This window comes from Mustela putorius, unplaced genomic scaffold, assembly GCF_011764305.1.
Source record: "Mustela putorius furo isolate JIRA1106 unplaced genomic scaffold, ASM1176430v1.1 tig00537248_pilon_pilon_pilon, whole genome shotgun sequence".
Taxonomy (NCBI): domain Eukaryota; kingdom Metazoa; phylum Chordata; class Mammalia; order Carnivora; family Mustelidae; genus Mustela; species Mustela putorius.
The window spans coordinates 7481580-7494756 of NW_025422387.1; the positions used below are offsets into that span (position 1 = coordinate 7481580).

The 13177-nt window shown below is 43.2% G+C and overlaps 1 protein-coding gene across 8 annotated transcripts in view; it reads right to left on the reverse strand.

Moving 5' to 3' along the window:
• Positions 1-13177, reverse strand: part of HECTD4 (HECT domain E3 ubiquitin protein ligase 4) — a 184844-nt gene that overhangs the window by 105360 nt on the left and 66307 nt on the right. For all 8 annotated transcript variants that reach the window (XM_045073665.1, XM_045073662.1, XM_045073660.1 and 5 more), the window contains exon 7: positions 12878-13048. In XM_045073665.1, the coding sequence (XP_044929600.1) occupies positions 12878-13048 (171 nt within the window). The remainder of the gene's footprint in view (positions 1-12877; positions 13049-13177) is intronic.

A 13177-nucleotide genomic window follows, 5' to 3' on the forward strand; every position in this document is an offset into this window, starting at 1 on the left:
TTGTTGATTTTAGCCATTCTGACTTCTACCAATGATTTCTATTCAAAAATGGTATCATTGTGATCCGGTTGTTCAAAAGCTTTTCCAAAAACTGCCCCTGAGTAGATGTACACCTCAAAACTTAAGTGTTCTATAGAAACTACTGAGAACAGGGATGCCTAGGTAGTTCAGTGGGTTAGGGCCTCTGCCTTTGGCTCAGGTCATGATTCCAGGGTCCTGGGATCGAGCCCCACATCGGGCTCTCTGCTCAGTGGGAACCCTGCCTCCCCCTCTTTTTCTGCCTGCCTCTCTGCCTACTTGTGATCTCTGTCAAATAAATAAATAAAATCTTTAAAAAACAAACAAACAAACAACTGAGAACAAAAGAAAGGCAAGGTTAACTTTGAGCTTTCATTTTTCCTAACAGCATAGATTCTAAAAGCAGTGAGCCATGTTTTTTTTTTTTCCAATTTTCTTTTTTTTTTTTTTTTTTTTTTTTTTTTTTTTTTTTTTTTTTAGTGAGCCAAGTTTAAGAGGTTCTACAAAAGACAGTTGATTAAAATTCCTTATATTGAATTCCACAGGCAGCTCTCCCTAATTACAAGCTTCTGACAGGTACAAGGAAGATGAGAGGAAAACAAATCAATCCATTTCTGATTTACTATTAAGTACAACTAGGAAGATAATGTCTTCTTGAAATATAATTAGTGGCTAAAATCCAAATTCTGTACTGACAGCAGTTGACATTAGCCCCAGCTGCTTGGGCGCTGGCGCGGCAATCCTGGAGAAAGACAGACTTTGTCTGCTACAAATACATGCCAGCAGCAGCTGGATCCTTGCTGGGGCTCAGCAGTTCTTCCTTCAACACTTGATTCGCCAACACAATCTCTGCAGTGGGGATTCCAAAATTCCTTCCATTTCAAGCTTGACTTTCAGCAGAGCACCTAGCTGGCTTTCCTGCTGAAAAGCTCCAGACCACTTCCGGGAGGCTGCTTCCACCCATCTCTCTTCCAACTCAAGTCTCTGTATCCAGCCTCATTTATCCTTCTTTTCCTCTGAATTCAGAGGAAGAAGTGCGTTCGCCTCTTGCAGTTTAAGGTTAACTCTTCCACTTCTGCCTCCTAACTGCTCCCTTAATTCACTCCCTTCTGCCCTGTTATCATCAGTCTCCCTTATGTCTTCCTTCTTGCTGGTTTCAAGGATACACAGACCTCACACAAGACCTTGGCGGCCCACTCAAGTACCTTCCCTTTTCTCCACTTCCATTCACTGGTGAGCATCTCAAATTACATCTCATGCTTCTGCATCTCCCTGTCCCCTTCTAGACGCAAGCTCCTGGATCTGGCAGGAGCCCCGGAGACTGATGCCACTAGCCAAGGCAAATGGGACCGGCCTGCTGCTCTGGGCTAGAGAGACAAGACGGGATGTGAGGGCAGAGAGGGAAGGCTTAACAGAAGCAAATAAAAAGCAAAGGAGTCCAACGTGAAAGGTTGGTAACAGAGAAGAATAAAAAGCAAGCAAATTCAGAAGCACAGCCAGGAAAGGTCCCAGAGACGGCTGCACAGAGTTGGGGAGACCTTTATGACACATGCACAAGTGATGAGAGAAAGGATTTCTTGGGGAGTCTAAAAATTCTATTTCTATTTCCTTGCCCCTTCTTCTTCCCCTCTAGAGGGCTTAACTCCACCTCCTCCAACAAGTGGACATGCGTGATGGTCTACATATAACCTGAAACTAAAACCTTCTAGCTCTTCCTTACCTTCCATGTGGGCTCTCCTATGTTTGCCAGGTTTCTCGGGGCTCTCTTTCCACAGTTTTGGTAGAACACAATCCTGGTTTGGGTCTTCTTAATATGAACACTGACCTCTGTGTCAAGTACTCTGTTAGTGAGCTGCACTAACACAGTCCCTGCCCTCCTTGCTCTCGTATTTTTTGGTTCCACAGTCTCCACTTGCTTACACAGAAGCCTGCCTGGGATTAGACCCAGCCTCTGGTGTCTAAGACCTCTGCCTGGAACAATCTGTCCCCATGTCTTCCCGTGGCTGGCTCTTTCCACTCATTCAGGTCTCAGGCAGAATATCACTTCCTCAAAGAGACCTTCGGGACTACCAATCCAAAGGAGAGTCTCCTCCACCCTTTCCCAGGCCACAGCACGTCACCCTGTCCTGTTACCCACACAGTGCTTACGACTCGCTGAAGTTATCTTACTCATTCATTCATTTATTGTTTGCTCTACCTCCCCCACCCCGACGGAATGCCGGCTCCCCCAAAACAGGGATTCTGCCTGCATCGTTCACCAAAAACATCTTCAGCTCTCAAGGGACAGCAGTAAATACTTGATGCCTGACTGAATAAACAAACCAGCATCCTCACTTGAATCCAATCCCACCTCTTTGTGGTGTGACTCCCACGTTCCTATAAACAGACGCGTCCTTGCTACTGAGATCCAGTAACCCCCCCCCCCCCCGACTGCCTCCCACTCCCCGGCATTTCCTCTCAAATAGCCTACTGTCGCCTAAAATGTAACACGGCCACATCGTTCTCCCCCACCCTCCGGCTACAGCAACCTTTACCAAGCAGAGCTCTATTTATGTCCCACAACTCTAAGAAGAACCCTTCAAAGGCATCCAAGATAAAAATCAATCACTCTAAGCTTGGCATTCAAAAGCATTACCCAATCCGCCCCATGAGAAAAATCAATGGAGACCTTCCAAAAAAACGATGCTATTGCGTTCAAGTACTTTGAAAATACAGAGCAGCTGGTAGAGCACCTGGGGCGGCCAAGAGGGCTGTAGTTTGGTGCACAGAGTGGTAAATCTGGGAACCTCTGCTTGGCAGAGAAGCTCTTCAGGATTGCAAAGCTACCGATCTAGAAAGGAGGGAAAGAGCCCAAGAGGAATCTGCAGCAGTGAGTTTGTAGTGCCTAGAAGCTTCCCTCCTGGAAGCCTCGCGGCAGAGGTGACCATCCTCCTAAGCCTGAGGACCGAATCAGCCTCTTATGGTGGCCTCTCATCTCCACCTGGACACCCTCATGCTCTCCCCTCTGCACACCAGCCAATGATCATTCACCAACGTCAACGAAACCATGGCCTTCTGGTCTCAGAACCCTGCAGTAGCCTCCCAACACACTTAAAATAAAACTCAAACTACTATGAAGGCCCATATGGTCCATCCTCCACGGACTTCCCAGGCCCGCCTGCTTCTGTTCACCCTTCCTCACTACGCTCTAGGCCACGTTGGCCTTCTGTCACATCTCCAAAGTGCCACGCTTCCTCCGAACTCCAGGCCTTGTAACTTGCTGTTCCCCCTTCCTAGATTCAACAACTATTCCAGTTTGCTCAGGTCTGTCCTGGTTTTAGCGCCAAGAGTCCCATGACCGGAAAAATCTCAGCCCCAGGCAAACTGGGATGCTTGGTCACCCTATCCATCAGGAGGGATGGTGCTTATCATTCAGGTCTCAGCTCTAGTGTCCTTTCTTAGAAAGACCGGATCTGCCAGGTGAACTAGAGTTGCTCTCCATCCCCCCCCCCCCCAATCACGGTCACCTCACCCGGTTTTATTTTCTCACCTCTTATTTATTACTAGCTGAAACAGTTTTGTTGTTTCTTACTATCTCCCCACCCTCCTGTGAGCTCCTTTAAAACAAAGGCCTGGGGCGCCTGGGTGGCTCAGTGGTTAAATCCTCTGCCTTCGGCTGGGGTCATGATCTCGGGGTCCTGGGATCGAGCCCCACATCGGGCTCTCTGCTCAGCGGGAAACCTGCTTCCTCCCCTCTCTCTGCCTGCATCTCTGCCTACTTGTGATCTCTGCCTGCCAAATAAATAAAATCTTTTAAAAAAATAATAAAAAAATAAATAAAACAAAGGCCTATTACCCTGCCACCCAGCCAAAGAGTAGTAGTAGGTACTAGATGAATACCGATGAATGAAGGGCATCTCAGTCATCCAGATCATAATTTAAAGGAAATAATAAACCTGTGGGGAAAAGAGAAGGGACCTAAAGTGCCCATTACTATGCTGACCATATGTTTAGGAAGGGATATAAAGAGGACAAAATAGCAATAAAATGGTCACTGAATCTCTCTGAAGAACAGCGGTTTATGGAGAGTGTGTACATGTGAGGCAGGAAGACCTCAGTACAAAACAGAAGATGTAAAAAATGTGCTCCAAAATGGTAAGAAAGGAGTTATAGAAGATTCTGTTATTCCGTAGTCTTAAAGGCCAGAGTCTAAGTGTCTTAGAACTGCAAAAGCCTGTGGCCCCAAGTGGCAGGCGAGGACACTGGTGGCCCCAGGGAATGATGCAACCTGGAGTCATGCCCTCATTTAGTTTCCTGCACACTGACTCTGGCCTTGGCCACCAGAAAGCATGATGCAAGCAGAGGCTTAAGGAGCACTTGTGCTCTTGAAAAGCTGGAGAATGGGAGGCGGTCTTGACCATTACAGCCCCAGTCAAGCTCCAAGCTGAATGAAGCTGCAGGGGTGACCTCAGCTTCCCCACACAGAGAAGGACCACCACCCAACTAAGCCCCACCAACCTCTAAATCATTACTGCTAGAAGTCAGTTTTTAGCTTGTTTGTTGAGCAGTTAATTGAAATACCCACAAAGTCAGAGATTGTTCCATATTAATAGTTTGCTAGATAGAACATTCTCTATATTCCCTTTTTTACATTGTACTAATTATATTCCTATAGTCTACCTTATGTCATGATGACTTATCTACTCCATTCTGAGCGAATCAGAACTCATTTTGAAAGACCAGCACAGCCAGTGAAATTCTGCTCTGATTACCTATGCATTTTAGCCAGCCCTCAATCTTTTAGTTTTCCCTTGAGGCTAAATACCAGTACACCTATTTTGTAGATCAGACTTATGATTTTTCATAAGAAATGACAACAGAAGAAGCTGGTGATATTTGAAGTGCCAAAAATAGGTTTTTAGTTATTTAATTTCTGGGAGCACCTGGGTGGCTCAGTTGGTCAAGTGCCCAACTCCTGATTACAGCTCGGGTCATGTAGGGTCATGAGATCAAACTCTGTGTGGGGCTCTATGCTGGGCATGGACTCTGCTTAATAGTCAGTCTCTCTCTCCCCCTCTGCCCCCATCCTGCATTCACATTCACACCTCAAAAAAATACAGATTTGAAAAAAAAAAAAATACAGATTTGTCTCCTGATTATAAAACTAAAAATGGTCTCTTCTATAGCTGTTTCGTCACTTTATGAATCTTTAAATCTTCTTGACCCAAAAGCTGCCATGAACTATTAAAACCAGAGCCTTGGGGCACCTGGGTGGCTCAATGGGTTAAAGTCTCTGCCTTCGGCTCAGGTCATGATCCCAGGGTCCTGGGATCAAGCCCCGAATCGGGCTCTCTGCTCAGTGGGGAGCCTGCTTCCTCCTCTCTCTCTGCCTGCCTCTCTGCCTACTTGTGATCTGTCTGTCAAATAAATAAATAAAAATTTAAAAAAATAATAATAAAAAAATAAAACCAGAGCCTTCTCAAAACTCTCTGAGAGCTCCTCATGTCCCCTCTAATAAAATCCAAATACCTTACAAGGCCCTACATGAAATGGTCCCAGCTGACCTTACCCATCACCACCCTCTCACTACTCACTTGCATGAGGTACAGAAATGTGTATAACATGTGACTCTTGATCTCAGGGTTGTGAGTTCAAGCCCCACACTGGGCATAAGATTTATTTAAAAAAAAATTTTTTTTTTAAAGGAGGGGGTAGCATCTGGCTGGCTCAGTTAGTAGGGCATGCAACTTTTGATTTCAGGTTTTGAGTTCAAACCCCACGCTGGCACAGAGCTTACTTTAAAAAAAAAAAAAAAAGTATAACAAATTAGCATTTGTGTAAAGACAGAAAAGGAAAAATATGCATGTGTATTTGTACATGCTCATATTGGGAAGAATACAGAAAAACGTGTTAACATTATTTGCCTCTAGGGAGGGAAGAAAATGAATTAGAAGGCGGGTGGGTGGGAGACTTTTGTATCATTTGAATTTTTAGACTATATAAATAGACTATTTTTAAAAGTATTCAAAACAAGGTAACCATCACTAAATTTGGAGAGAAATTTATCAGTACTCCCAAGTTTCTGGGTGAAATCATAATTCATAGTAAACCTAATTCTTTCCAATAATTACCATTAGCCACATCTAAGCAGCAAATATTTATACTATTTAGAAACCAAAATTTCCATGAATCAGAAAAATAAAGAATTTTAGTCTTCAGCCTTTTCAAAAACGAAACTCTGCCATTTGTGACTACATGGATGGGCCTTGAGAGTATCAGACTAAGTGAATAAATCTGACTGAGAGAGACTGTATGATCTCCCTTTGGAAGACAAAAAAAGGTCAAACTTACAGAAACAGAAAAAACTGTGGTTGCCAGAGGCTGTGGGGTGAGAGAGGGGAGTTGTTGGTCTAGGAGTACAAACTCTCAGAAAATGAGTAAGTTCTGGGGACCTAATGTACAGCATGGTGACTATAGCTAATCACAAAGTATACTTAGAAGTTATTAAGAGCATATCTTAAATGGTACCATACATGCACATAAATGTGGTAGACACACGACATGACAGGTATTAACTAACTTGAAATCGGTAATCATTTCACAATATACACATATGGCAAATCATCACCTTAAAAGTTTATTTTTTGTCAGTAATACCTCAATAAATGGGGGGGGGGGGGACGGGTTGAAGAAGCTTTTTTGGTTTGGTTTTTGGCCAAGGCAGTTCATCAGAGGGCCATAGCTATGTCAATTTTGAAGATGACTTTATTACCTGTTCAATAACTTAAAATTTTAAAAACAAAGTTAAAAATACTTCAACAATCCCCACAGTCTACTCTACTATCTCCTGCTTCTTTCTCTCCTTTTTTTCATGACAAACGTCTGGAGAGAATTAGCTGTTCTTCTCATCTTACCCTCTTCACCACAATCGACGACTACCTGCCTTTACCCCTCCGAGTCCCCACAAGTGATCTTACTGAGGCTACTACCCATGGCCTCCATATTCTCCAATCAACGACCTCTTTCAAATTCAATGCTGACTTCTCAACACAATTCAATGCTATTAACCAAGTTCTTCTTTTTATAAAAATTTACTTGAGAGTGCTTGACTGGCCCAGTTGGTGGAGCATGCGATTTTTTTTTTTTTAAGATTTTATTTATTTGTCAGAGAGAGAGAGAGTAAGCACAGGCAGACAGAGTGGCAGGCCGAGGCAGAGGGAGAAGCAGGCTCCCTGTTGAACAAGGAGCCCGATGTGAGACTCGATTCCAGGACGCCGGGATCATGACCTGAGCGGAAGGCAGCTGCTTAACCAACTGAGCCACCCAGGAGTCCCAGAGCATGCGATTCTTGATCTTGGGGTCAGGGATCTGAGCCCCACACTGACATAAAGATTACTAAAAATTCACTTAAAATTTTTAAGCCCATTTTTAAACTTTTAAAACAAAAAGATGATGGAAAGCAAGTCTTGCTAGAGGTAACTTTTTTTTTTTTTTTTTTTTTTTTTAAGAATTTTGAGAGAGAGCATGAGCAGAGAAAGGGGCAGAGGGAGAGGGACAGGCAGACTCCCCACTGAGTGGGGATCCCAACATGGGGCTCAATCCCATGACCATGACCGAAGGGGAAGTCAGATACTTAACTCAACCTTGGAGGTTGAACAGACAGAATTTGCCGACTACAGATGGAGTTCAGGAGGGAAAAGAGGATTCAAGTGTAACACTAAAGGTCTCTGGCCAGCAGTGGAGGGACACAGACACCATCAACTGAGAAGGAAAAGCCAGGAAGAGAAGCTCTGGGGTAAAATCAGGAGTATGGCTGGGGGCATATTTAGCTTGCAGTGATAATCAGACTTCCAACGGAAAAGTCTCCTATCCTGTGCATATAAATATCACACCCACATCGGTATGCAGCCAGAGTCTGGGGACAGGTTCTGGCTGAGCAGATTTGAGCACCGTCAGTACACTGAGGGGTTTGAAGCTCCATGACAGTAGGAGACCAGCCAGAGGGTAAGAGCAGACAGCGATGGAAGGCATCCTGGAAACAGGTCCCGAAGCACATAATTGTTGAGAGGTAGGGAAGACCGGGCTGAGCAGGAACAACCAGTAGCAGGAAAGTCCTAGGAGAGGTCCCACAAGCCAAGTGAAACCGTTTCAGGAATAGGGGAGTGATAAACCACATTAAACACTGCTAAAAGGTCAAGTAAGTTGACTTTGAACTCGGTAAGGTCCAAGTCCCTGGCAAATGTGGAAGGGCTAGCGGTTCTGGTGGCGAGGGATGAGGATACAAGACTGACTAGAGCAGGCTCAAGACTGAATGGAAGGAAAGAACATAAAAACAGTAAGAATAAACTGTTTCAAATGCAGGGCTGTAAAGGGAAGCCAAAGATAGGAGAGAGGAGGTGGGTATAGGTCAAGGGAGTTGTTTTTGTTGTTTTTCTTTCCCTACAAGACAGGATATCCTCTAATGTATTTGTATGCTGGGGTGAATGATCCACGGAGAGGAAAGCCATTAATGCAGGAGGACTACTGCAGAAGGAATCCACCTCCACAACTTGTATTACACAGCAGGTAGTGTGAATATAGTATTCTGAATCTAGCTTTCTGCACTCAACAACGTAACTTGGCAATTCATCTAGTTTGCCTATGCAGATCCGCCTCATACTTCCTAACGGCTACACAGGCAGGGTTCCATCCCATAGACGTACCAGAGGCAATAAGCCAGACATCCGTGTTTAGCATTTTAGAAGCTGCTAAACCAGTGGCTAGTGTTGCTTAATTTATTTGATTAAAACTTTCAAACATATAACAAAGAACAGTCTAATGAACCTCCTTCAGGATTCAGCTAGGACCCAGATATTGCCACAGCAGTTTGACCTACCACTTTTTTCGCTCAGGCTTTTGAAAGCAGCTCTCAGACATGAAATTCTACTTCTGAATACTTTGCTACACATCTCTAAAAATGTGAACATTTTTATGGAGCCACGATTCACATACTTCAAAAAAGTTAAACTCTTGGTTTCATTTAATATTCAAATTCTAAAGTTTCTAAAGTATTTTTTAATGGTTTGATACACACTCCAAAAAGGATTCAAAGGTTGTTCCTTTAATCTAACACAGGTTCCTTCAGCCCCAATTTTTCATTCAGTGCCACTGACAGGCTATTTTAGTTGTTCTGTTTCCTCCAGGGCAGGTATGGGCTTTTGATTGTACAAGTATAGGTCTAAAAATATCTTTGTTGTCTTCCTACTTGAGGGACCTTTTGTATGACTAACTTCTGGGTTGCAAATCAGTTTCCCTCAGAATTTTGAGAGAACTACTCAGTTTTTATGTCTGATAATGCTACTGAATAGGAGGGGGCTTTCCTTATTCCTCATTTGTACAGGATTTTATCTCTAGAAGCTTCAGAACCTCCTCTTTACCCCTGATCATCTGAAATTTCAGGATGCTATGCCTCCGTGTGGGAATTTTTCATTCACTGTGTCAGAGACCAGTTAATCTAGACAACAGGGTCCTTTCGTCTGACGTTTCTCTCGTATTGCCTCTTTGATCATGCTGTCCTCTTTGTTTTCTGTTCTCTTTTTGGAATGCCTATTACTAGGACTTTAGAGGGATTGCTCCTTACTTTTTTTTTTTAATCTCTTCTCCCGTATTTACTGTTCTTTATTCCATTCTGTCCTGCTTTCTGGGAGATTTCTTATTTTTAACCCTTTTATTTTTTCCAATGTTGACAACCCTAGTCTTCATTTCCAGGAGCTCTCGCTGATTCTCTGGTCTTTTCTCCTGACCTCTTTGGGTTGTATGAGTGCAAGATCCTCTCAATGTCCGTAGAGTTAGTGTTTAGAAAATTTTATTCTACTGCTATTGGATCTTTTTCTGATTTTTAATTTTCATATTGGAGGCTTTCCTCATTGGTCTAGAGATCCTAGGTTGTCTAAATTTTTAATAAGGTACTTTTCACACTTGATCTTAGCCAAAGGCCGAGAAGCGATAATAATAAGGTACTTTTTAAATGTGCACAAAAGAGGGCACCTGGGTGGCTCAGTGGATTGAGCCGCTGCCTTCGGCTCAGGTCATGATCTCAGGGTCCTGGGATCGAGGCCCGCATCGGGCTCTCTGCTCAGCGGGGAGCCTGCTTCCTCCTCTCTCTCTCTCTGCCTGCCTCTCTGTCTACTTGTGATCTCTCTCTGTCAAATAAATAAATAAAATCTTTTTAAAAAATAAATAAATGTGCACAAAAGAATAACAAGAAGCTCCCCCATGGGGCCATCACCTGGCTTCAATAATTTAAAAAAATGTTGGCATTTTTTTCTTCCCCTCTACACATACCTCTCCAAAGTTTGGGGTTTTGTTGGGTTGGGGTTTTGTTTTGTCTTGTTTCTGGGTTGTGTGGATTTTGGAGGGTTTGTTTTTTTGTTTTGTTTTGGTATCTGCTCTTTTTTAAACTAATCAGCACTAATCAGCAATGCTGTGCACATGGCTGAGGCTTGCTTACTGGAGAACTCACTTGCGGGTGATTCACTAGGGCAGCAAGCCTTTTCCTTAAATGAACCCCAATGTCCGTACATGGAGATCTTTTTTCCAGAGTCAGTTTCTTCAGAAAATAAAGTCCAGTCTTTCACCCAGGCAGCCAGAGTACAAACATGTACACCAGCAAAGGGGAGCACAGCTCCTTTTATTAACTTTCAGCCTGTTGGCCTCGCACCATGGCTCTACACCACAATTCCCATGACTCTCTAGGGTTGGCAGGGGTGACTCCTCTCTCTTCCTCTTGGTTTTCCCCTAAACATACAACCACTTCAAGTCTAGGCTTGCCCCCACCAAGGAACAGGAAGGGATACTATCTCCAGCTCCTAAAGAAGAGGAATGGGAGATGCAGAAACATCTCCAGCTGAGGAACAAGAAATACAGGTTTCACTGCAAGTTACAAAGATAACCAAAAGAGGAATTAGAATAAATAGATTATGAGGAAGAAGAAAAGAGTAGGAACTGGACCAAATCCTTGTCTATTGCAGGGAGGAAAATAACAGAAATATATGATGATCATAAATCGAAAAACAGCAATATAGTTTTTTACTTATAGAAATGAAGGCAACCACCAGAAGAAGGAAAAGTGGAAACCATGAAAGTGAGCACCTACGAGAAGCAGCCAGAGGCCAGATGAGGGACTCTCACTTTTCCTGAGGAACCTGGATGTGCTACCTGAAGCTTTGGTCCATGTTCATGTATTTCTTTGATACGGTTTTTTCTTTTAACTTAACAGTAGCATTATCAGAGAAAGGGGAGATTCTTTATGTTTTCCCATTATACTTGGGATAAAGACCTAGATCATTTAGCCAGCTGGTAAGTCTGTTAAAAACCGCAACAACAAAAAGCTCTTCTGACAATCATGAACACATGTTCAAGTAGCACAATCTCTAGCAGACCAATTCAAAGACTCACTGTGGCTGGAACATCTTATAAAAAAGATGATGATTAAACAGAGAAACCAGATAGAAACAGAAGAGAATGTACTTTATGATACTAGACTCCTGACTGATAATTAGCTGGCGGATAGGGGACAGGCTTCCCAGAAGATGTTTAAATCCTACTAAAATCTATTCAAAAATTACTTCAGTGTTGTATTTATTTTTTCCAGGAATGTGAATTTCTTCCTGGAAGGAGGCTGTAAATTACATCATTAAAAAAGGTTTTGTCACACATTGGCTTGGGGCATCTTTTTCTTTTATAGGTCTTCAGCAATGGAAATGCTCTAGATCTTTGATGTTTAATATAAAAGCCAGTCACATGTGGCTACTGAGCACCTGAAGCTGGCTATTGTGAGTGAGCAACTAAAGTTTTAATTTTGTTTAATTCTAATTTAAATTTAAATAGCCACATGTGACTACAGCCTGCCACAGCAGACAAGTACAATTCTAGACTACCAGGACTCCTACTCTTTTCTTATACTAAGCTCTCTCCTGTGCATTCTAGCCACTTTGGCTATTGTCATTTCCTAAAACACACATGCTTACTCCTGTCACAGGGCCTTTGCACCTATGGCCTCTTCTCCCTAGAAAGTTCTACTCTCTCCTATTCCCCAACTTCTTCATCTGGTTAACTATTGCTTTTCCTTCTCTACCTAAAATTATCTTATCTGCTGGTTTGCTCGCTTCTTGATTTTTTCGTCACTCCACCACTACCACCTGAACCCACCCACCAGGCAGAATACAAGCTCCATTAGAGCAAGGCGTCTGTTCAGCTTGCCCATCACTGTATTCCCACCACCTAAAGACAACACTGTCTGACTCACAGTACACAGTATCTACTGAACAATGCCTTCTCATGATTTTAATTGTCTCACAGAGACTCCCAGTATCTACTATGGTCCCAGTCTTGCCACTGCAATTTAGTTCCACATTTCCATCAAGCCCCATGACCATTTCTACTTAAAAATCCCACTGTCCAGGGCACCTGGGTGGCTCGGTCGTTAGGCATCTGCCATTTGCTTGGATCCTGATCCCAGGGTCCTGAGATCGAGCTCTGCGTTGGGCTCTCTGCTCAGCAGGGAGTCTGCTTCTCCTACTCCCCCTACTTGTGTTCCCTCTCACTGTGTCTGTCAAATAAATAAAATCTTAAAAAAAAAAAAAAAATCCCACTGTCTACACATTAACTATTATTATCTGCACTCAGTTGCCAGATTAACCTTCAGAAAGCTTGGCTTTATCTATGTCATAACTCCAAACAAAGAAACCTTGAAAGAAATCCAAAAGAAAAGCCAATTTAGAGGCAAGAGTGGACACACTGTACATACTCCCAACTTTCTCGGGTCCTTTGTAAACCAATACAAAAAGAAACCAAAAGAAAATTTCTCTGCAAAGACACAAAATGAGAAAGTGAATCTTACCACAAGTTCGAAAATATCCATGAAGACAGAATGTCCCTTAGGGGTTTTCTCATTCAGACTGGCAGGGGACCAGATCCAATAGAAGTAAGTACCATCTGAAGAAAGGTGCACAGTGCTCATGGTGCTGCCAACGGGGAGATGATTAGCTGGCATTGGCACCATCTGGCACACCTGGACATGAAAGGGAAGAAAACTTCATTAGCGTGACATGCAACTTATTAATTCTATCAGTTCACCACTCATGCTATTAAGTCCAAGATCAGAATTCAGTAGGCTTCCTGGTCAAAACTACTAGCTGTA